Source organism: Mus caroli, unplaced genomic scaffold, assembly GCF_978045245.1.
Source record: "Mus caroli unplaced genomic scaffold, Mus_caroli_1 scaffold_6, whole genome shotgun sequence".
Taxonomy (NCBI): domain Eukaryota; kingdom Metazoa; phylum Chordata; class Mammalia; order Rodentia; family Muridae; genus Mus; species Mus caroli.
In genome coordinates this window covers 46,131,201-46,155,365 of record NW_028227261.1, presented here as the reverse complement: position 1 = coordinate 46,155,365, position 24,165 = coordinate 46,131,201, and the positions used below count along the sequence as shown (strand labels likewise).

Sequence of the window (24,165 nt, the reverse complement as noted above, 5' to 3'; positions counted from 1 at the left end):
TATCTCTTGTCAGGTTGTGTAAAGACAACTAATGACAGCACGTGCATGTTTTAGCTCTGGGCAAGAATGCTGCATGGAACTGTAGAAAATGAAACTTGGGGATTATCTGGATATTGTTTATACAGGTTTTCCCAGTTACTGGTGATAGTATGGAAATGGTTTAATTGTGCTTGACTTCTTTGGTTACTTAAAAGAAAAATGTTAGCCTGGCATCTGTAAATGTCTTAAGTGACTTTACCTTTGTTGCCTTCCCTTTCTCCTGTTTGGTTGTGGTGTGGGGGGCAGTGTGCCACCATCAAGGTGATTTGGGTGGATTGGTTCAGATTGCTGATAGATACGCTTATGTGTTAGAAGAGTATCAAATGTGTACTCTTTTCAAGGTTGGATTAATTTTGACAGAATCTTTCTCTCCCCACTCTAGTGGGTTGTGTCCCCTGCAGAAAAAGCTAAATATGATGAAATCTTTCTGAAAACTGATAAGGATATGGATGGATATGTGTCTGGACAGGAGGTCCGTGAAACCTTCCTGAAAACAGGTTTACCTTCTGCCTTGCTAGCCCACATTTGGTAAGACTTTATTTTAATAAATTAAAAAAAACAAAAACATGTATATATGTGGTTGTCTGTCAATTCTAGTTTTTTACTACTTTTGTGAATAACTTATTATTTGTTTCATTTTTATAGAGGAAATTCAAATTTAAAGAATTATGTGTAATAAACAAAAATTCAAAAGTGAAATAAAACAAAACAAAAAACCCAAACAACCCTCCAGACCTCAAGCGTGGTTTGTTTGCCTGAAGCTTTAGGGATCTGAAGGTGCCAGTTACTTGTTAAAGTGGCGCCTCAGTTTACACCAGCCCCAACTCTAAGAGTTCTTTAGAGAATCTAGATGGCTGTAATTTTAACACTTTAATGAGTAGAATCTTTAGACCTGGGGATATAGCTCAGTTGGTAAGGTCCCATGCAGGAGAGCCTGGGTTTGATCCCTTGCATTATATAAATTGGGTCTGGTGGCACACATCTGCAATCCCAGGACCCAAGGTGCTGAAAGATCTGATGATCAGGCCCTATCCAACTGTACTGTGACTTTAAGACCAGCCTGAAATAAATGAGTCTCAGTCAGTCTGTCTGTCTATCTGTCTCTCTGTCCCTTCCTCCCTCCCTCCCTACTTCTCTCCCTCTGCACACACACACACACACACACACACACACATTTCATTTTTCTTTAAAGCCGAATAGTATTCCATTTTTTATATATACAGATTTTTGCTATTCATTTATCTGTTGATAGAGGCCTGTTGGTTCCATTTTATTCTGTAGAGAATAGAGCAGCAGTAAACAAGAGTGCAAATATCTTTGTAGGAAAATAGACGTATAATATTGAGATTACTTAATCTCAGAAAGAAACTCCTGTGTATTCTTTGTGTTTCCTTGCCTGTACCATACACATGTACATGTGCAAGTAGATACAAATTTGGGAATAGTAAGTATCACATGGAGTAAGGAGAACAGGAAAGAGTGATGAGGAAAGACAGTGCAGGTAAAAACAAATCATGAAAGAGGGTATAAAACTTGTGTCTCTAGTTTTAACTCTATCATGGGTTTTTAATTTTTTGTATTGGATAAGTGCAGAGGCATGTAAGCAAAAATTTCATAGATTCAGAATGGCTGTATGTGTTCATAGAATTGAATATGTCCACATGTGACACTTAACTATACATCTGTCTTCCGGTGCTCTTTAAACATTTTTAAAAATTCATTATTTTATACATGTCTATAATTTATTTTGATCATTCGCACACTCCTTATCACCTTTGCATTCTCTGGAGCTCTTCCTTACAACCTATCTCCTTTTACCTTTTATGTTTTTATTTGTTTTCTATTCTCTTGAGCTTAGTTCTCTTAGTTGCTTACATGTACATGGGTATAGGATTATTTACTGGATCATATGCAATTTAGCAGTGACTACTTCACTGAAGAAATATGACTTTCTTTCCCCTGCAGCCATGAACTGTCTCAATCAAGTGCCCCTTTCCTGTCCATGCCACAGTATTGATGGGCGTGGCTTGTACAGGTCACCACGACTGCTGAGCTTGTGAGTGCAATAGCCATTCACACCCAGAAGACAGCATTTCACAGCACCCCTCTCCAGCTTCCTGTTCATACATTTTTTCCTACTCTCTTCCATGATGTTTCCTGACCCTTGGTGATCTTTTCAGCATCTTATTTAGTCCACCTCTATAACATGTATATTTTTGAACAAGCTGTCATCTGTCTTGCAATTCAGCTGATTGTTTTTAAAAAGTTACAGTCATATTTTTCTTCTGGAGTTTTGGGTTTGATAACTAACACTATTGTACTGTTTTGTTTATTTGTATAGGTCACTATGTGACACAAAGGGCTGTGGGAAGCTTTCAAAAGACCAGTTTGCCTTGGCTTTTCACTTAATCAATCAGAAGTTAATAAAAGGCATTGACCCTCCTCATATTCTCACTCCTGAGATGATTCCACCATCAGACAGATCCAGTTTACAAAAGGTAAGAAAATGTCAAAGAAGACCTGCATGCCCTAGAAAAGGACAAGTTCTGTGTTGGGTCACAGGGTTGGAGGGACAGAGCACTCAGAGTTGGTAGTTAGTGTGTGTCTGTGAACATGCACACAGACCTTCTCTGTACATCCTTGAGCGGTAGCTTGTCAACTTCTCTATTCATTATTCATGACAGCTGCACTTTACTGTATTAAATTGAAGAGATTTCTAAAGAAAAATTTGAAACAGGGTCTCAGATAGCCCAGACTTACATTGAACACTATTTAACTGAAAATTACATTGAACTTGTGCTCCTTCCTGCTTTCACTTCTGGAAGATTATAGGCATGCACCTTGCCTAGTCAACTTTTATGAATAGAGTTGAAATGGTAGCTGTAGGAATTAAATTGTTACATTTTACTTGATGATTCGTTTTTACAGAAGACAGTACAAATTTGGAAACAAAATCTAGGAGATAGTAATTGATTAGTATCAATTTTATATCAAAATAGCCTTCAGGAAACACTGTATGTTGAGGCTACATCTGTATGTGGCTTTTGCCAAAGGATGACCCTTCATTCTTAAGTACACAGCTGAATTTCATATCTAAACAGTTGGAAGTTAGTTGGGTTTCTGATTAGCAGTGGGAATTTTCAGAACATATTCATTTTATTCACAATTCCCTTTCAATTTTTCTTTCTTATCTAGAACCCCTTTTTAATATAGCACATTTATAATATCCTGGTTTATAATAGACCTTTCAAAGGACTTATATATGATGGGTTTAGTTGCTTTCAAAATTAAATAACCAAGTGTTGTTTGAACCTGTAGTCCTAGCTCCTGGGAAGGCTGACACTAAAGAATTCTTGAATCCAGAAGTTCAAGGGTATCCTGGGCAGCACAAGGAAGCTGCATCTCAAAAAAAAGCCCAAACAAAGTAAAACATCCCACCCAAACTTTGTATCTTTAATCCTCTTCTCATCAGTAATACAAGTATTTCTATAGCGATTTTTTAAGGTTGTATATAACAGGAACTATCAAATGTGTGCTATTAAGTGTTCTCTCTCAAATATTAATAAAATGTTTTGATTTTTCATTAATAACAGTTAAAAATTTCATTTTAACCTAGCAAAAGTCAAAATTGGATTTTACTCCCATGTAAAACTAAATAGAATTCACTACTTCCAAGTCCCGAGAATTGGATATATAAAAAGAATTTGTACTTTTGAGTTTTCAGATGGGGCACTTTGTGAATTTTTGCAGACTCTTGATGTATGACATGGGTTCTTTAGGTTGTGGAGAGGCTGAAAGAAATTCTTCACAGAAAGATGAAGGGTCCATATTTTCACTTATACTTTCTGCTCTGTTCCTGTTGCTCAGCTGTGCAACATTGTAGCCTGCACTTATGTAGAGTTTCTCTTCTGTGTTCTTAATTTATAATGACTGAAATGCTCATCAACTCTAGTCTCCCAGAGAACAGAACTGAGTCAATTTTTTCTATTCTTTGAAATCTGTTTGCTAGTAGACACTTGAGATTGTTTCTGTTACCCAGTTTATAATTTAGTAGACTTCTCAGAAGTCTACTCAATAGAGGATATCTTGTCTCATGGTTCCAGATTTATGAAAATACTTTATAACTGTTGGTCTTGGTATTATATAACCATTGTCTTATCTATTAACCAAAAAATAAAATAAAATAAAATTTGTACTTTCAAATAATCTCTTTTCTCCTTACAATCTGATTTATTTAAAAAAAAAAAAAAAGAGGTACTGCATTTCTGTAGCTTCAACTAATCCTTCTCGAACGTCGCTCTCCTCCTCTCTGTGTTTTTTCTAGTTTGGAGTTTTTTCCATTCTGCAGCCCTCTGCTTTCGCCTTTCTTGTACTGTCAGTTTCTTAACTCTCCTCTCTCTCAAGGTTAGAGCTCTATTTTATGCTGTCTTTGTTGTTGCATTTTAGCAGTACAGTTTTTATTTACATGATGTATTTTGAAATTAGAGTGTTTTTTTATGCAGCAAAGTTGACAGTGCAAACAGTTGCTCAGCATGCTTTTATCACGTGTCACTTGATTCCTGCATGCACAGTGCCTTGCTTTCCCTGGACTGCTTAATCCACTCAAAATTACTCAAGTGAGACTTATGAGACACACAAAATGTGAGAGAAAATATTCATAAGAAGGGTGCATGTGGGACCGGAGAATTGGCTCAGCAGTTAAGAGCGAGGACGGCTCTTGCAAAGAATCCAGGTCTTGGTTCTCAGCCTCACATGGTGGCTTCACAACCATCTGCAACTCCAGTTCCAGGGGGAGCTGACACCCTCTTCTGTCCTCCACCAGCACTACGTGTACTTACACACATATAGTCAGAATACTCAAACACTTGAAAATTAAACAGAAAGGGGTGTGTGGAGAGAAGCTCTACCAGAAGATCTGGCTTTGATTCCTAGGCTCATCTGCATGGCAGCTCCCAACCACCTAGAACTGCAGTTTCAGGGGATCCAGAGCCCCCTCTGGTCCCCACAGGCACCAACTACACACTTGGTGCACAGACTTGTAGCTAAGCAAATGCTCATACAGACTTGTAGCTAAGCAAATGCTCATACACATAAAAAGAATTCAAAATCAAATGATCAAAATAGTTTTTAAAGAAGGGCATGCCACATTTTTCTATGTGTGCCCTTCATGTGCTATATATAATTTTAGCTGGATGTTTCCATATTTGCTTGCATGCCACTTTAGTCATATAAAGCTATCACCTTCTAATTTGTTTGTGGTTAAACTAATTTGTTTAACTTTATCTTTTATCTGTTGATATTTTAATAGGAAAGACTCAAATCTGAGCCACTTTTTAAAGTTGGAGTGACAGAAGAGGTGTGGAAGCCATGTGTTTTCTGGTATACTTGCACCTCTGATAGAACCCTTCTCAGTAGCAATTTAAGTGATAGAAGTTACTCTTGATGATGAAAGTGAGATCAAGTGCTATTTTTCTTTTTTCACTTGCCTGGCTGGCTGACTCATCCTAGTCCACAGGTCAACTTTAAATAAAGCTAAAACTTAGTGAATAACTGTCTCATGCAGAAATCTGCCTTAAAAAATTTAATATAGCATCCATAACAGTCTGTGAATCAGTGGGGTTTAGTAAAACAGGTTTTTTTGAGACTCACTATGACAGTGTATACCAGTAACCTCAGCACTCCAAAGGCTAAGGCAGGAGGTTCACAGTAAGTTTAAGACTAGCCTAGGCTATCCAGTAAGCTCAAGAATAGCCTGAGCTATGTAGGGGGAAGCATTGTCTCAACTACCCCTTCAAAAGAAGTATGTTTGATGTAAAGTTGTAATCAGTACAAAATTAGAATTTTAATTAATTGAGACCATATAGGTGAGTTTTAATGCTGATACTCAAAACAAATTCAATACTAACAGGTAAGGTGATATTTAAAAAAACATCGAAGAAATTATCACATCTTTTTTAAAAGATTTATTTATTTATATGTATGTAAGTACGCTGTGTACTGTGTCTTCAGACACTCCAGAAGAGGGAGTCAGATCTCGTTACGGATGGTTGTGAGCCACCATGTGGTTGCTGGGATTTGAACTCTGGACCTTCGGAAGAGCAGTCGGGTGCTCTTACCCACTGAGCCATCTCTCCAGCCCCGAAATTATCACATTTAATCGACCTGTTTACCATGTTTACTTTCGGCACAGTGTTTTCTAAATTATTTTGGCATGCAGATGCCAAAGGTCATGTTATGAAATGAATGGCCTTTTTAATATAATCAGAAAACTCTTGATAAAATTAATAGCCAGGTTCAACTTTGAGCAGTCACTTGGTCTGTTTTCTCAGCTCTAAATTGAGTTAATACTGACCTCCCTAATAATATACTTTTCAGATTACTTCTGAGAACTGATTGATGGGCTTGCTAAACTTTAAATGACTTTATAAGGGTGAGGAAATGAAATATTATGGAACCTTGAGGTTTCTTCCGTCGTGTAAGTTGGTGACATACATTAAGTTCACATTTGGTTTTTCGAGACAGGGTTTCTCTGTGTAGCCCTGGCTGTTCTGGAACTCACTTTGTAGACCAGGCTGGCCTTGAACTCACAAATCTGCCTGCCTCTGCCTCCCTCGTGCTGGGATTAAAGGCGTGCGCCACCACGCCCGGCCACATTAGTATTAATACTCAGCTTTATATTCTGCTAGAGAGGTCACTAATATATCTTAGGTTCCACACAGTAGGTTTCAGTTTTACCATTTCCAAAAGCTGATGATTTTGCTGTTTGTCAGATTGTAATAGTGTGTATAAACCAGGTGTTTAAAGGAACAGTTATCCTTTGTTCTGACTTTTAAAAGCTAAACAAGACATCAATGGGAGTTCAAAGAAGAAAACCATTTATTTGACCGACCTGTAGGCAGGGCAGAGATTAATTTTTCCATTTTTCTGGTGAAGAGCATACAGTTAAGAAAGTGACAGAATCTAGGTTAAGCCTAGATTTCGTTTCTATAAGTAACATCTGGTAACCAATTCTGATATTTAATATTACTTACTAAACGAAAACCAAGTGTTGGGTACACTAGCACCCCATGTAATCCCAGCACTTGTGGATAGAGGCAGGAGGATTAGGAATTCAAGGTCACCATTTTCTTTATAGCAAGTTAAGGCCAGGCTGGGTAAATGAGATCCTGCCTCAAAAAGCCTAACAGGCCGGAGAGATGGCTTCAGTTAAACGTGTATGGCTGCTGGAAAGGATCTGGGTTTGACTCCTAGCACCCATGTCACACTGTGCCCAACCACCTGGAATTCCAGTTCCTGGCCTCTGTGGTGTGCACGCGCACACACACACACACACACTCACACTCACACTCACAGAGAAAATATTAAAAGTTTAAAACAAAACAGCATTAACATGAAGTACAGTTGTATATGTAGTGAGCATGTTTACAGAACAGGTTTGAGCAGTTGGCTAGTAGGTTTTAGGTTAAATAGAGTAGATACTAAAAGCAGTTAAGAAAAGTTAGTAATTGTTGAATTGAGTAAAATCAACCATTATTATAATTCTGAGATTCAACAAAATTTGTATACTTATTCTGTGCCAGATGATTTAAATGGAAGAAAGTCATCATCCCTCCTGCTGATAAAGAACACATCTCAGTAGGAGAATTCATTTCTAATCTAGCATGTGTTTTATTTACTGTAGAATTCTGGGTAGACAAAGGCAGTGGGCTCTGAGGTGTGGGGTCATAATAGCTTTCTGGAGATTATAAGAGAACCATCTTAATTTACAAGTACATAAGTAATTACAACTACACATATATAGTTGTACTAAGTATTTTATTAAATGAATGAAAAGTGCTAGTAATGTAGTAAAATGAAATACCTTGTCTTCCTGTATAGCTTTTACCATTTTTAGTGCTTAGCATTTATAATAGTAATGTATAACTGTGAATTTTTTGTTTTTTAGAACATCACAGGATCAAGTCCTGTTGCAGATTTTTCTGCTATTAAGGAACTAGATACCCTTAACAATGAAATAGTTGACCTGCAGAGGTACGTAAAGTAAAATTATAGCTGACTTTATAAGCACACATACAGATTATATGTACAACATATGTGTATTACATACACATATCCTCATTTCTAATGCTTATTTTGATAAGTGCAACTTTATTTAATTACCATATTTCTGTGTAAATGGAATCAGAATGCTTTTTTAAAAATCAAATATTAGGGAAGTGATTGAGGAAGATGCCCACTGCTGACCTCTTGCTTTCACGCCTATGCACATGTACATTTGCGCATGCATGTGGGTGCACACAAACATATACACACATGCACACTCAATACCTTTTTATTACTTTGGTTCAAAACAAGTAAACATTGGGTCACTGTATCTATAATAATGTTTAGATTTGATTTTCACAAGGCTCATAGATGCTCCATTAAGCATTCTTGCTTGCTTGTATGTCTGTTGACATTTAAACAGCTAGACAGGAAAATACTTGTCTCTGTGTCTCAAGCAACTGTAGAAAGACATTCTCCATTGTTCTACAACTTGTTTTCTTGACTTACACAGTTGTTTAGTGTATAAAATGCCTTTGTAGTTATTTTAATAGGAATTAGGACACCATAAGGAAAATACTCTTTGCTTTTGTTGACATTTCTAATTTGTGTTGAGTTGGGCAGTTAAGCTCATAACTATGGCATTGTGCTGCCCTAATATAATGACTGATAACTAACAATAACTGATAATAATGCTCCATGAGGAACATACCTAACATTTTGTGACTATCTTATGAAAACTAAGGAGTTACAAAACCTTGATTTAGGTTGTAGTCACATTTTATCAATGTGTGATCATTTGTGTATATAATGACATTTGTCAAAATATTTTCTGTTTTAAGTGAGACCTGTAACAGAAGCAGACTTTCATTCTGTCACCTTACCATGTCACAGTAAGACTCACCTACCTATACTAAAGCTACATTGATTAAGATTAAAATACTAAAGTTTGTGTTAGATCACCAAGTCTAAGATATTTCATTATATACCTGTATATAGTCTCATTATTGTGAATATACATTTTGTACAAAGTTTTACTCTTGAGAATCTGTCCCTTTGAGTTTTTACAATACATTAGAATGAATGTGTATGACTATGAAACAAAGAATTTAAACACTATATGTGACTTTACTAAATTATTCTATGATGGAAGATTCCATCCTTATTTAAGTTGGGTTTTTTTTTTACCATTTATTTATTTTATTTATGTATTTGTGTGTGCCTACATATGGGAATGTGCTGTGGTATTCATGTAAAGGCAATAGCACAACTTTCTGGAGTCATTTCTCCTTCCAGCAGGTGGGTCCTGGAGATCAAACTTAGATTGTCAGGCTTGATGGGCAGTGTCTTACCCATTGTGCCACCTCACTGGCCCTTTCATTGGTTTAGAGATGAAGATGTTTAATTCCCAGGACTTCTAGTTGATGTAGGATGTGCTGTCCCCCCCCCCCCCCCCCAGTAACTCCCCAGCCTTATTTCTTAGTTGGATCCCATTTTCTTCCTTGATTGAAGTATGAAGGGTGTTCTTCATGGTGTTCTCCCTGCAGAGCACAGAGCTGTACACCTTTAATCTGAGCACTCAGGAGGCAGAGGCAGGGGCAATCTCTGAATTTCAAGCCTGTATGGTCTAGAGAGAGTTCCAGCATAGCCAGGGCTACACAAAGAGACCCTGACTCAAAAACAGAAAAAAACCCATAGAGTTTCCCCTGTCATCCTGGCCATTCTTCTTAGACACGTCTCACATTGCACTGTCTCCTGTGACACTATAAATCTTCCTAACAGTAGACACTGTATTTGCTCTTTTTACCTTCAGCACTAAGCGAGTGCTGTAACCTCTCATTGTTTCTTTGTTGTTATATTAGTCACTTTTCTTCTCACTGTGAGGAAATGTGACAGAAGTAACTGAAGGGAGGAAGGATTTACATTGGTTCACAGTTTCAGAGAGTTCAGTCTATCATGACAAAGCAAGCTGGATGGTGGGAGTGGCTCCATCCATCAAAGCAGGAATACATTGTAGAGCTTGTCCTACAGCAGCCAGACCAGAAAGCAGAGACTACACTGGCAGTGGGGCTGGGCTTTAATCTTCAAAAGCTCACTCCTAGTGACCCTACTTTTCCAGCCACACCAAACTTCCCACAGCCTCACAAATAGCAATACCATCTAAAGACCATATATTCAATCGTAACAGCCTATGAGGACGTTTACATTCAAACTATACCAATTCCTTTCTTCTAACCACATGATGCAGGTGGGCTTATTACCTCTCACTTCAGCCTACCACCTTTTATTACTTACTACCTAGGATTTTACTGTTTTCATTTGCCTACACGTATCTTTAACATTGTGAGTATCTATTCATGCTTATGGCCCATGTTTAACAGCTCTTATTAAGTTATTTTTGAAATCTTTAGATTGCTAATTGTTCTTTTTCTGTTTCTGTTCCTGTTTATTTTAATTATTTTATCTCACTGTGTAACCCTAATTGGCCTAGAACTTGCTATGTAGACCAGCCTGGCTTTAAACTCACAGATATTACCTGCCTCTGCCTCCTGCGTGCTGGGCCTAAAGTTATGCACTACTGTGTTCAGCAAATTCTTAAAAGCTATTGATGGAGTCCATAAGAATCTTTACTTTGAAAGTAAAAGCCTCAGAGAAGTTCTGGGGGGTGGGGTTGTTTTGCTTTAGATTTATTTTATTTTTAATTATGTGTGTATATGGGGTGGGGTATATACTTGTGAATCAGTTGCCTGTGGTAGCCAAAAGTGTAAGGATCCTGGTAAGGCTGCAGTTACAGGCAATTATGCGTACTGTGAAGGGAACTCAGGTCCTTAGCAAGAGCAGCTTTTGCTCTTAACCATTGAACCATCTTTCCAACCCCCTAAGAAGTTCTTGAAGTCGGAAAGGTGCAAGAAACGGAGGCTATTTTGATCACTTGTATAGCGTGGTCATGATAATTTATGCTGAGGCAGGAGGTAATATTTTGACATCTGCTAGATTCTACTTCCTTCTTGTTTGTCCTTTTAGCAAAAAAAAAAAAAAAAGGAAGTAAAAATCAAATCCTGCCAGGCCTATTATCCTACTTTAGGCCAATAAACAAGACAGGTAATTATAATAGTTACTGGGAATTGTGCTGCATCCACTTTATATACATTTTTTGTTGCATTCTTGCAACATCCCTGAAGAGGAAGAGGATTTATCTTGATTTAACAATTTTTAAATTACTTATACAGTGGAGGCATGAGGTACAAGTGTGTGTACATGTGTACAAGTGTGCATTCCACAAAGTATAGGTGGAGGTCAGAAGGCACCTTGAAGGCTAGACCTCTGGTTGTGAGGCTTGGCAGTGAGTGCCTTGATGCATGGAACCACCTTTCCAGCTCCTGTCTCTTACTCCAGACAAGCCATCTAGCACAGAACTTCAGTGGTAGAACTTTCAACCAGATTTCTAAATTATCAGCATCATTTTGTCAATTTTATTTTAGTTTTTTCACATTTATTTAATGTGTGGGGTGGTGTGTATACATGGAGGTCATGGAGGACAACTTGTGGGAGGAGTCTTTCTCTTCTTTCACCATGTTTGTCCTGGAGATCAAACTCATCTTGTCACACTAGGCCGCAAGTGTCTTTACCCACTCAGCCATCTCACTATCCTGATTTGGTCAGATTTATTTAACTGTCAGTATCTTAGTTTCTTTGTCTGTTAAATAGAAATGCAAACACTATTATATAGATGCTGAGAATATGGTAAGTTAGTACAGGTTATTAGTTATCGTCCTCAATACTCAGCTCATACCTTAGAGCTAAAGACTTTCTGAATAGTTGCTCAATAAAAACTATTTAGAATAACTGAAGGAATTATTTTTCCTAGATGAAGACAAACAGGACCATTGTAGCCAGATGGTCAGTACCATATCTGCACAGTCCCAGAGACTGACCTACTGAGACCATGAGGAAATGAAGAACAGACACACATAGGCGGATCTCTAGAGACTAAAAAACTGGGATTGGGTGGCCTGGGCTCTTGGAATAAGCAAATAAGCAAGTCAGACCTTTCCAGCAGTTGTCATCAGTGGTTGAGTAATAGTCCTCTCTTCCCACAAGCCAAAAGGAAAGCAGAGTCCTACTGTTAAATACTGCTGTGCACAGCTCAGTCTGGTCTGGAACCTCTGGGGCTCAGCATTTCCTGTGTGCTGCAATTCTGCATGCCTACTGTTCTATTTCAGCTTTCCTCACCACACGTGCCTTCCATCCCAGATGGAGTTAATCTAGAAATTCTCACCTCTGCTTTCGTTTTCTTTTATGTTATTTTTTAATTATTAATGTAGAGAACGTAAAGTTTACCATTTTATCCGTTCTACGTGTTGCCTTTTGTTTTAGTGCTGGAGGTTGTTCCTGAGTCTTTTGTGAGTGCTCAGCCACTGAGTTATGAAGTCTCCATCTTCTTGTAGTTTGCTGAATTTCTTTAAGGGATTTATTTATTTCCTATCATCTTCGTGAGTTTAAATTTAAGGTCATTTTCTTGTTCTTCAGACACGTTAGGATGTCCTGGGCTTGCTGTAGTAGGATAGCTCGGCTCTGGTGGTGCATATTGCCCTGGCTCTTGTTGATTAGGTCTTTAGGCTGGGTTGTTCCTGGTGTTGGCTGAATGTTCCTGATGCTGGCAGAACTCAGGGAGGCAGGCAGGACCTGACAATGGAGCTTCGGGAATAGCATGCTGATCACCTCTGCTGGCTCTACCCCAGGGGGACCTGAATGTTGCTGGGGTCCCACAGGCCTCGCTGGGAAGGCAAGCAGAGCTCTGATCCTGATAATGGAGCTAAGGGGACAAAGCCATATCTCCGGCATTTAAAAAAAAAATTTTTTTTTCCCGAATCAGGATCTTGCTATAAGTTGCCCAGGCTGATGTAAAACTCCCTATGTTTGTAATCCATTAAGGCCTTGAACTTAGAATCTTTTTGCCCTGGCCTTCTAAGTAGCTGGGACTAGAACTTAAATGTACATTTTAAGTGACATTAAGTACATTTATTAGCTGCTATCATCAGTAATCTCCATAACTTTTAAATCTTCCAGAGTTGGACAGCTTAATGTGTATGTGTATATTTGTGTTAGGGGAAAGAGCAGAAGGAAAAGCACCCCCTGTAGTGTAGGACCTATTCAGTGTGAGCTTCTTATTCTGTAGGGTAAGAACGATTTGGGGAAATAAGTGTTGTTTGTTTTTTAAAAAATGTAGGTGTACTTGCTTTGTGCCTGTGATGGACAGGAGACAATGGCCTAGAATTCTGGGGCAGAAAGGGTCACTTTGAGTTCCGCTCCTTGGGATAGTGGAGGCCACATAGTGATAAAGAACCACAAGCAAGAAGAGCAGCGCACCAAGCCTGTTGACAGTGACAGTGGTTATCCATGCTCATACCTGACCAGCTCCACTTAGCTCCCCGCTCCCAACCCCTCTTTCTGAGACAGGGCTTTATACTCCAGTAGGACTTTAAGCTTGCTATCCTGAGGATGGCCTTGACTTCTGAGCCTCTGCCTTTACCTCCTGAGTGCTGGGATTGCAGGTGTGAGTGCCAGGGTGTCCAGTTTTATGCTGTACTGGGTTGACTAAATCCAGGGCTTCATGCATGCTGTACAGAGCCTACTAACTTAATTACAGCCCTAACTCCTACTCTGAGCTTAGCTGAAATTCATATATAACCTATTTTAGTCACATATAAAAACTCTAGTCCTTTGAGTTTATTGATGTTACAGATTATATTTTTATGGATTGTGTTTCTGCTGACAGAAATTTTTAATGCATTTATCATTTAAATCTTACAGAAAGTATAAGATAAAATTGCAAATCAAAACTATAGTAATGTCATTTCTAGTATTTGCTCATATATTTCCCTTTACTAGAAACCTTTATGTTTTCATATGACTTTGAGCTTATTGTCTATCATGCTTTCGTTGAAGGACTCTTGTTAGCATTTCTTATAGGACAGCCATACTAGTTTTTGTTTATGTGGGGATAGTTTAAGGCCAGTTTTGTCAGGTATAGGATTTTTTGTTGTTGTTTGTTTTAAAGACAGATCTAACTTAGTAGCTCTTGCTGGCCTGGAACTTACTTGGAACGCATAGAGATCTGCCTGCTTCTGCCTCCAGAGTGCTGTGTTTACAAGTATGTGTCTTCCATGCCTGGCAGGTACAGAATCCTTCCTTGACAGCTTGTCTTTTCAGTAGTTAAAATTTGTCTTCCTTCCTGCCTCCTTCAATGGGAACTGCACCTGCCTCATGCATTGTGTCCCAAGCTGTGTACCAGTGAGCTCCAGTGCCAGCCCTTAGATGGTTTTCTAACCTTGCCTTGTAACTCTCTGTCCTTTTTACAGGTTCAAAAAGTATTCCATCATCATAAAAGATGACTGATACTTAGACTCAAAGCCTGTACCTTCCATCATGTGTATTTTGTCATCCTAACTCAAGATAGTGAAGATATTAGCATTCAAATATGAAGAATAAGATGTGGCCTCTGTCATAAAGACACTTTTGTAGCAGGCTGGATTAGAATCTTGTTCTTTTCCTTACTCTAAGTCTCAGGCAGCTCACTGAAGGTTATTAAGTGAGGATAAGATGCTTCCCTTTACTTGTAACAGAAATTAGTAGTTCAGTTTCTTAGTATTAACATTTTAAGTTTAGACGGCACCTAACGGAGTTTTACAAGAAATACCAAGACTGAAAAAACATAAAGCATTGTGAGTTTTTTACAAGCTTTCTAGTTTTAGAAAACGATGGATGCTGAGTTCATAAAAATGACAACAATATATCTGGAAGGATATGGAAAGTGATTGAATCCTCTCTGTGATGCTGTTGGCACTGTATCAAAGGCAAGACAGATGGTTCCCTCTATCCTCCCGATAATCTGGGCCTGGAAAAAATAGAAGTAAATTGTGGACTCAGGTTTTCTTGCCCCTACTGCCCTTGTATTTGACTACCTCATGTTTAATTTCTTAGTTGTCCACCACATGCCTCTGAAAGCCTAGCCTTGAGCCTCGCTTTCCTTGATGGGTCCAATATAAGGGACACAGAATCAAAACAGCCTTTCAAATGCCAGGGAGTTCTATCCTTTCCTTTCTCTGTACTGTGGATTTCTCAGGGTGTACAAGCATGTGTAAGTGAATAGTGCAGAGAGGTAATCTAAATAAAAGGTGATTAAGACAATTTCTCTCCCCTTTTTTGGAAACTACTTCTTTATTATCCATATAATATATTGAACGTTGCTTGAGAAGCTAAATATATCACTTTTAATTGTGGTCAGAGCCTTGAGTAGTTTTTAAAGTATGTTAAACAGGATGTTTTGGGGGTTGAGGAGATAGCTGATCGGTAATATTCATGTCAAGCACGTGTATATGGGTGAGGCTTGATAGCCAGTATCATTGTAAAGTTTGATGGTCTATCTGTAATCTCAGTAGGGAGGCAGAGACAGAGTATCTCCTGAGCAAACTGCTGGGTAGACTAGCCAAATCTGCAAGCTCTATCTAGCTAAGTACAAGTGAGAGACCGGCCTCATATATATATATATGGTGGAGAGTGATCAAGGAAGCCCCCAGACATCTCATTGGGCCCACACACAAAACACACACATGTCCTCCTGCTCATATACATAGGAACACATATATACACATGCATAAAAATTTATATAGAAATAAGCATACATTTTTTAATGTTTTGTATTGATTATTTATATATTACCTTTAGAAAAATATTTTTTAAAGAAAGGAAAATGGAAGAAATACTGGCAATCAAATTTTCATGTATCTAAATGTATGTTTAAATGTTTTTAATTACCTGTAAACAAGAGTGTAGTTAGAGGTTAAGAGCTGTTTAAAGATAACCAATTAGCAATTTGGTGTTTCTGATATAATAATCTAAATTAATTTTTATACATTGGCCAGTATTATGTTATGGTACTTAGTTTTATTAAAGGGACCAGAATTTTCCTTAGGTTAACAAAACATAAATTTAGAAGTTAAGTTTTATTGATTTCTGAGCTAAGAAATTATTTCTAAAGGTTCTCATATTTTATTTAGTAGAGAATGATCTTCAACATATGTTTAGAGATATTTCTATTGTTTTTCCCCAAATACCATAATTATAAGCAGCAGCGTGTACTCTTCAAGCATCTTCTATTTTACTCAAGCATAGACTGCTTGCTACTAAGAGCCCCAAATCTTAGACATCTCTTTTTCTCCAAGTGAGCTTCCTTTGCTCTGCCATTCTTCTGTCTGTATTACTTTAAGTCAGCTCACTGCCTTCTTACAGCTCTGTTCTCCTGTGTGCACATTCTGTCTTCTGAACAGGCACTGTGAGTAACAGGAGCTAACAGCAGAACAGAGAGCTTGAGCAGACAGTAATAAGAGTTAAAAGAGCAACAGAAAGAATTTAAATGATGCACATTCGTGTCTGTAGCAATGCTTTCTGATACGTTATAATGTTTTTTACCTTTGCTATCTACTGTCTAAAATGGAGCTGAAGTGGTATTGACCTTGTGTGGAATGTCTCTGAGGATCTGGGGGCATGGAGCTGGGAGAGGATTTGGAGGGTGTTAGATTTCCATGTGACTTCTCTTTGGCATATTGCAGCAGAACTGAAAACAATCATCTGCTCACATAAGGATGAAAAAAAAATTTCCAAGATTGAGCTAGCAGGATTTGTGTTGTATTTTCAGATGTTTTTCCCCCTTGTGATTTTCTGTTTTTCCTTTTCATATAATTTGATAAGGGTTGGGGGTTGGGGTTGAAAGGGAGGCTGGAACAATGATTTGAATGGTAAAGGAACTGTTTAAAATCTCCACGTCATCATGACACACATTGCAACCCATCCTGACAAACGGTCAGTGAGTTCCTTGGCCATTTCAGGTATTTAAAAGTAACAGTGTACAAATAGCTGTACTCGAGTGCCTTTCTCCTCCATACACATCTTGAGATCATTGTACATACAGATCCAGCGCAGCTGACTTGGTGCTGCACTTCACAGTCTCACTTTAACAAGATGAGATATACAAATAAAGCATGCAGTTTCTTCCTTGCATATTTAATATCATTTTCTCACTTCTATACAGATAAATGGAATCCGAGCTTACATTTGGGTTCTGTTAGATCTGAATTATGTTAGTTATTTAAAACATAGTACTGACCCTGTAAGATGAAACTGTCATACTAGGCTAGAAGGCTTCTTAAATGCTTTCTTCCCTTCTCCATATTGCCTTCTTCTCCCTACTTCTATGTATTGCTGAAGAAGTCTGTGGATTTTTTTTTTTTTTACCTCTCATTTTGTAGAAAATAAAAGAGCAGTACATGTTAATGGTTTTTAGTAAACATGAGAAGTTAAATTTATTCTAGGAAAAGAAATAGCTTTATTTTGTAATTTAAATCTTAAAGTTTTTTTAAGATTCATTCGTATGGCTCCAGCTTTATTAAAGAACATAGGACACTGGAATGCTATTTCAAAGGAGAGCCTCGTGTGTGTGAGTTCAGGGAACGACAGCACACTTCTCTGGACTCTTCTTAAACATAATGTACACGATTTTGTATACTGACCTATTGGGTTTCATAGGTAGTCCCCAAAGGACCCTTTTGGAGTAAATGTGGTATTTCATAGAATGTGCTACCTGTATATTAACAATATTTTACATTTTTCTATATTGTTGCACTCTAAAATTGATGCACACTGATATTTAAGGAAAATTAACACACAAATTGCTCGTTTTCTTAATATTGTTCACTGTTTCTATCAGCCATTCTTATTTAATAGGACAGTGATAGTTAAGGGTTAAACTTACAGAGCTGATGCAACTCCTCCTTTTCTTCACTCCCAGTTTTCATTGGATGGTATCACCATAGCAACAGTGAGATCAGTGAAACCCGAGTGTTCCATTGATTAGTTTTTGCTTCTTCCTTTTTTAATCTATCCCCCCTTTCACCACATTTTAGTGAGGAAGCAATTTTTTCTTTACAAACAGAGCTTATATTGATTTCTATTCCATAAATAATTTAAAGAGGGTAGAAAATTCTGCCCTTCATTTAAAAATTGAATGTTTCAACATGTATTTAAAAAGCGATTCAGGATTAGGAGGATGGATAGCCATACCAGCTGTAGCTGATGTTCTCAGATACTCTTGCATTGTTTGCTGGTCTTCTAGGGAAAAGAACAATGTGGAGCAGGACCTTAAAGAGAAGGAAGACACAGTTAAGCAGAGGACCAGTGAGGTTCAGGTAAGTGGGCTGTAAAATGTACTGCTCTGATTGTCGTGGAGGAATTTTCATGCTAAATGTATTTACTAGTTGATAGGCATGATATTAGGTCTAGGGAATACCTAATATTTGTTGAACATAATCTTTTTTAAAAAAATGATGGTTGTTGCTCTGAATTCTGGCCTTTAAATATATTACTGCAATGAGAAAGCAGTGTTTTTAGCACATATTTTAAAATTTGAAAATATTTTAATATTTATCTGCATATTATTTATTAAAGATAACTTTGAATGACTTGATTTAAATATTATTACACCAATAAAATTAAAATGGATCATCAAAAACCAAATTGCTTTTTTACGCATGTAAGATTTTTGTCAGCTGAGGTACCTACTGTTTTCAAAGACGGTTTCTCATGTCACTGGGAGGGTGGAAATGATAGAGATTTAAAATAACATCTTATGAAATGCTTTGTAGCCAAAATATTGGAAACTTTGTCATAAAGAGATTTAATTCATTTTTGCTGTGTTGCATTAGTATTTTTATTTTATAAATAGAGGAGATTAAAAAACCTGTTTTTATTTGATAAGTGTGATAGTGTTTTAAACATTAAAAACAGTATTCAGCAGTGTTTGCTGTGGCCATATTACTGGGTTGTAACCCATGTTACTGAGTGCTGTATGGGTATTGGGTGTGCAGGCACTGGTAGCATTGCCAGCAAGAGCTCATGGGTGGGCATTTCCTAATGTGTCACTTACATGTCAGGTCTTTCTGCTTGTACTAATGGTGTTAAATGGGCAGAGACAGGGGTTTCTTAGACCCATCCTTCCGTTTGCTAGAGGAGAAGCACGGTAGGCTGGGGAAGATGATTCACTGAAGGACTGAGGAAGCCAGAGAGACGTGTGGTTGGAGTTGACTGTGATTGGATGACTGCCTTTGTTTTATGTATTGGAATTTTCCTAAAAGTGGTGTGAAAGTCAAGAGATTTATTACCAGCATTTTTCTTCTAGCTAATGCGAAGGAAGCTGTAGGCTGGTAAGCTGCCTGCGTTTTGTGTAATTTTAAGCTTCTTGAGATATGAAACACTAAAACTTAATTTTAGTAGTTATTGCTGGACACAGCTTGGGAACAGAGGACAAAAATCTATGAAAGTTGGGTTTTTTTCCCAATATAATCACTGGTATAATCATAGACAACTTCGAGATTTAACCAACTGCTATTCTGAAATATACAGGTTCTTGTAATAGACAGTGTTTTGTTATTTTGAGTACATTTATAGGGAAAAACAAACAGGATGGAGATTTAATAGCCAGTTTAGGAGAGAGCTAGAACTTATATTGTTCCTTGAATATCCTCAAATATTTGGTTTCTTATAATTATATAAATTTTATTGCTAAAATTTCTCCAGAATATACTTGCACCTCTTGATTAATGGTATTAGTAAAGTAACATTAAGCTTTGTGAGATCCGTAATGTATGTTTGGCACATGAGTTCTGGACTGGTTTTTGCATAGGGTACTTAAGACATTTTGGAGCTTGCTTAGTGTAGAACAAGAACTGCTGGCTGAAAATAAATGCACTGAAAGTTAACCCTGAGGTTAATGAGACTTCGGGGTTAGTAGAGTCATCCATGTATTATCAGTGGTAATGAGATGCTAGGCCGAGAGTGATGATATCTGTACATACAAACAATCAATCATTTGGACATATATATGTACAACCCGAAACACCTCAGTTTGTGATCATTTCCTGTTTTCTGAAGCACAAAAAGCAAAATTGGTAAGAAGTGGAGTTGATCACCTACTGAGGTAGCTCTGATTTACTGTTCAGTAACAAGGTCCAGAGTAGGAGTAATACTGATAGTTAAATCTGTAATTCCAATTTTCAGTCCTTTTTTCTTTTTCTTTTTATAAACAGGGTTTCATGTAACTCAGACTAACATTGAACTCACTGTAGTTGAGGGTGACCCAGGCCTCCTGATCCTCTTGCTTCCACCTCCCAGGTTTAGAGATTACAAATGTCCACCACCATAGCATGATCTCAGTACTGCATTTCTGTCTTTTCTGGGAAAAGACCATTTACTAGAGCTGTTATTAAATGGTACCATCTAAGAAAGTGTACTTTGCTACTTCTTCCTGACTCTACTTTCTAATGGAGATGCTAATAAGAAATTAAGCTTAGCCTATCATTGAGGATCCTACCTTGTCTCTTTTGAATGTTGTTGTTTCTCTAGCTAATAAAGTAAATAATTATACAAATTCATATCTCAAGCATAGAAAAAGGGTTTTAAAACCAAGAGCATTAATATGAGTATCCTGCCTACACATATGTATGTGCACCATATGTGTGTGCGCCACACCTGGTGTCTGCAGGGGATGGGGTGGTGGTGGTGGTGTCTGGTCCCTGGAGCAAGTTACAGGCAGTTATGAGCTACCATGTGGGTGCAAGGAAATGAACCTAGGTCCTCTGCAAGAATAGTGAGTGCTCTTAACTCCCAAGCTATCTTTCTAACCCCACCTGGAGTTTTTTGGTTGGTCTTATTTTTGCTTTTGTTTTGGTGCTGAAGATTGACCTCAAGGCCTTGTGCATATTAAGCACATGCTCCCTCACAGAGCTACACTCCAGTCAAGTTTTTGGTTTTGTATTTATATATGCTCTCTACTTTAAAGTAAAATACTGATTTTCTTTTTTTTTTCTTCATTTTTATTGGTTATTTTATTTATTTACATTTCAAATGTTATCCCCCTTTCCAGTTTCCCTTCCACAAGCTTCCTATCCCCTCCTCCCTCCCCCCTGCCTCTGTAAGGGTTGTCCCCATCCGCACACACACTCCTGCCTCAGTGGCCTAGCATTCCCCTATCCTGGGTCATCAAGCCTCCACAAGACCAAGGCCTCCCCTCCCAGTGATGCTAGATAAGGCAATCCTCTGCTACATATTCAGCTGGAGCCATGGGTAACCCCTGTGCACTCTTTGGTTGGTGGTTTAGTCCCTGGGAGCTTTGGCGGGGGGTGGGGGGTGGTTCTTGTTGTGGTTGATATTGTTGTTCTTCCTGTGAGGTTGCAAACTCCTTCAGCTCCTACAATCCTTGCCTTCCCTATTGTGGTCTCTGTGCTCAGTCCAATGTTTGGCTGTGTACATCTGGCATCTGTATTGGTCAGGCTCTGGCAGAGCCTCTCAGGGGACAGCTAAATGGGGATTCTGTCAGCAAGCACTTCTTAGCATCAGCAAGTGTCGCTCGGTTTGGTGTCAGCAGATGGGATGGATCCCTAGGAAACTCACAAACACATGGAAGCTGAACTAGTATCTATTCACTGATAACTTGGTCAGGGAAGAAATAAAGAAATTAAAGACTTTTTAGAATTTAATGAAAATGAAGGCACAATATACCCAACTTAATGGAACCAATGAAAGCAGTGCTGAGAGGAAACTTCATAGCTCTGAGTGCTTCCATAAAGAACCTGAACAGAGCACACACTAGCAACTTGACAGAACATCTGAAAGCTCTAGAACCAAAAGACGCAAACGCACCCAAGAGAAGCAGACCTGCAGGAAATGATCAAACTCGAGGCTGAAATCAACCAAGTAGAAACAAGAGAACTATACAAAAAATCAACAAAACCAGGAGCCAGCTCTTTGAGAAAATCATCAAGATAGACAAACCCTTATCCAGACTAACCAGAGGGCACAGAGACAGTATCCAAATTAACAAAATCAGAAATGAAAATGGAGACATATCAACAGAAACTGAAGAAATGCAAAAAATTATCAGATCCTGCCACAAAACTGGGAAATCTAGATGAAATGGATAATTTTCTAGACAAAACTACTGATTTTCTAAGTTTTTGTTTGTTTCTTGTGTGGTCTTTCTTTTCTTCTCCCTGCTCCCAGTCACCCTGTACTGATGCTTGCAGTGAGATCTCTGTCCCCTGAGTGCCAGTTGTACATTTCCGTTTAGTCATCTTAGTGTTTATCATTTGAAAGTTGGTCAGTCTAAAGCAGGTCTTGTTGGAAAATAAATAGCTTCAAGTTTGGATTTCTTACTTCTGTCTGTACTTTTCTTTTGTATTACTGACTTATCTCAAATATATATTTGAGATGTTTTAGGGGGTAACAGTGCTTGCTATGCAAGCATGAAGACCCAAGCTAGAATCCCCAGTACCCACATAAAAATCCAGGCACTACTGCACATGCTTATAACTCCAGTATAGTAGAAAGTAGAGATAGGATCACTGAGATTTGCTGGCCACCAGCCTAACTCCAAGTTGAGTGAGAGATCCTGTCTCAAAGGATTAAGACGGAGAGTGATGGGCTGGAACGATGGCTTAGCGGTTAAGAGCACTGACTACTCTTCCGAAGGCCCTGAGTTCAAATCCTAGCAACCACATGGTGGCTTACAATTACCTGTAATGGGATCTGATGCCCTTTTCTGAGGTATCTGAAGACAGCTACAGTGTACTTACATATAATAATAAATAAATCTTAAAAAGAAAAAAAGAGTGATCTAGTTGGACATCTGAAGCCTTCCCTGACTTCCAGACCTGTATGGCACAAGAAAGCACACAGATGCATGTGCACAACTTCCATCTTATATGAGCTTCTTGAGCTTAGAAATTCTGCTTTGGATCATGTATGTCTTCCATTGTATTTGGAAATACAGAGTTAGATATTTAAGGAAAGTGTTCAAATTAAAAATAAACAGACTGAACTTATACAAGAAATTAAAAGTAGGGCAGAATGCACCCAGAACCCACTGGCAGGGAGGATCAAGAGCATAGTAGGTGTTTATAAAGTCCCACTTTTATGTGACTTTGTTCATACAAAAGGAAGCTCTTGCATATTTTTATTTCATTAGTTAAGAGTCAGTAACTTGAAATGGTGAGTTGGCTCAGCAGTTAAGCTACTTGCTGTCAAGCCTGAGTTCACTCTCCTAGACCCACAAAGATCCTTAGTTGACTCCTGCAGGTTGTCCTCTGACCTCTATTACACATGCCATGCCATGTGCATACACAGATCCACAGAATAAATAAATGTAATAAAAGAAAAAGTTAGTAGCTCAGGCTAGGAAATGACTCAGTAGTTAAAAGGACCTACATTCATTTCCCAGCACCCATATCGTGGCTCACAGCCATCTGTAAATCCAATGCCACAAAATCCTATGCTGCCTTCTGGCCTCTGTTGGCATCAGGCACTCATGTGGTGCACATATATACAGAGGTAAATCATTTATATACAGAAAAATCTTTTTAAAAAATTTAAACTTGAAAAATAAGAGTTAATAACTCAGAGTAATTACCCTTTTTTTTTCCCATTTTATTTCATTTATTTGGCTTTTTATCCCCTGAGGAAAAGGGATAACTGTGGTTGGAGAAACAAGTCTTATTCATAAGTCAGTGGGGTTTTGTTTTCCTGTCTTATGGGTATTTGTCTGTCTGTTTAATCCAGTATAGCTGTAATTTGCTATTTAACCCAGACTTGTCTCAGGCTTGAGATTGCCGTGCCCACCCCTCCCAGGTGCTGGGATTACAGGCATATGTCAGTGGACTTTGCATTTTCACTCCCTGACGTGTTTTTAACGAAACAGACCTTTCCATGTTGCTAATATTCCATAGGTTTGTTAGGTTAACTTCTTCAGTAGTACATCAGAGTCGACTTAGTTAGACTCTTAGTAAGTAGATTCTTAATATGTATTAAGAGTTTTGTGTGCTTAATTTATTTCTACATAGCTTCTCATGACATGTGGAGAGGTGAAGATGAATTTGTCAGTTCCTGCATTTTGAGTAGTTTCTAGAAAACAGGACATTTTTCTTAAAAATTCTTAATGAGTGAAGCCAAGATTCCCAGTTCAGATAACCCTTTATT

The 24,165-nt window shown here is 38.1% G+C and overlaps 1 protein-coding gene across 4 annotated transcripts in view; it reads left to right on the top strand.

Annotated features, from left to right (window-relative positions):
- The window catches only part of Eps15 (epidermal growth factor receptor pathway substrate 15), a 101,368-nt gene that overhangs the window by 43,029 nt on the left and 34,174 nt on the right, over positions 1–24,165 (top strand). For all 4 annotated transcript variants that reach the window (XM_021160620.3, XM_085839093.1, XM_085839094.1 and 1 more), the window contains exons 10-13: positions 422–567; positions 2,381–2,537; positions 7,985–8,070; positions 18,254–18,326. In XM_021160620.3, coding sequence (XP_021016279.1) covers positions 422–567; positions 2,381–2,537; positions 7,985–8,070; positions 18,254–18,326 — 462 coding nt within the window. The remainder of the gene's footprint in view (positions 1–421; positions 568–2,380; positions 2,538–7,984; positions 8,071–18,253; positions 18,327–24,165) is intronic.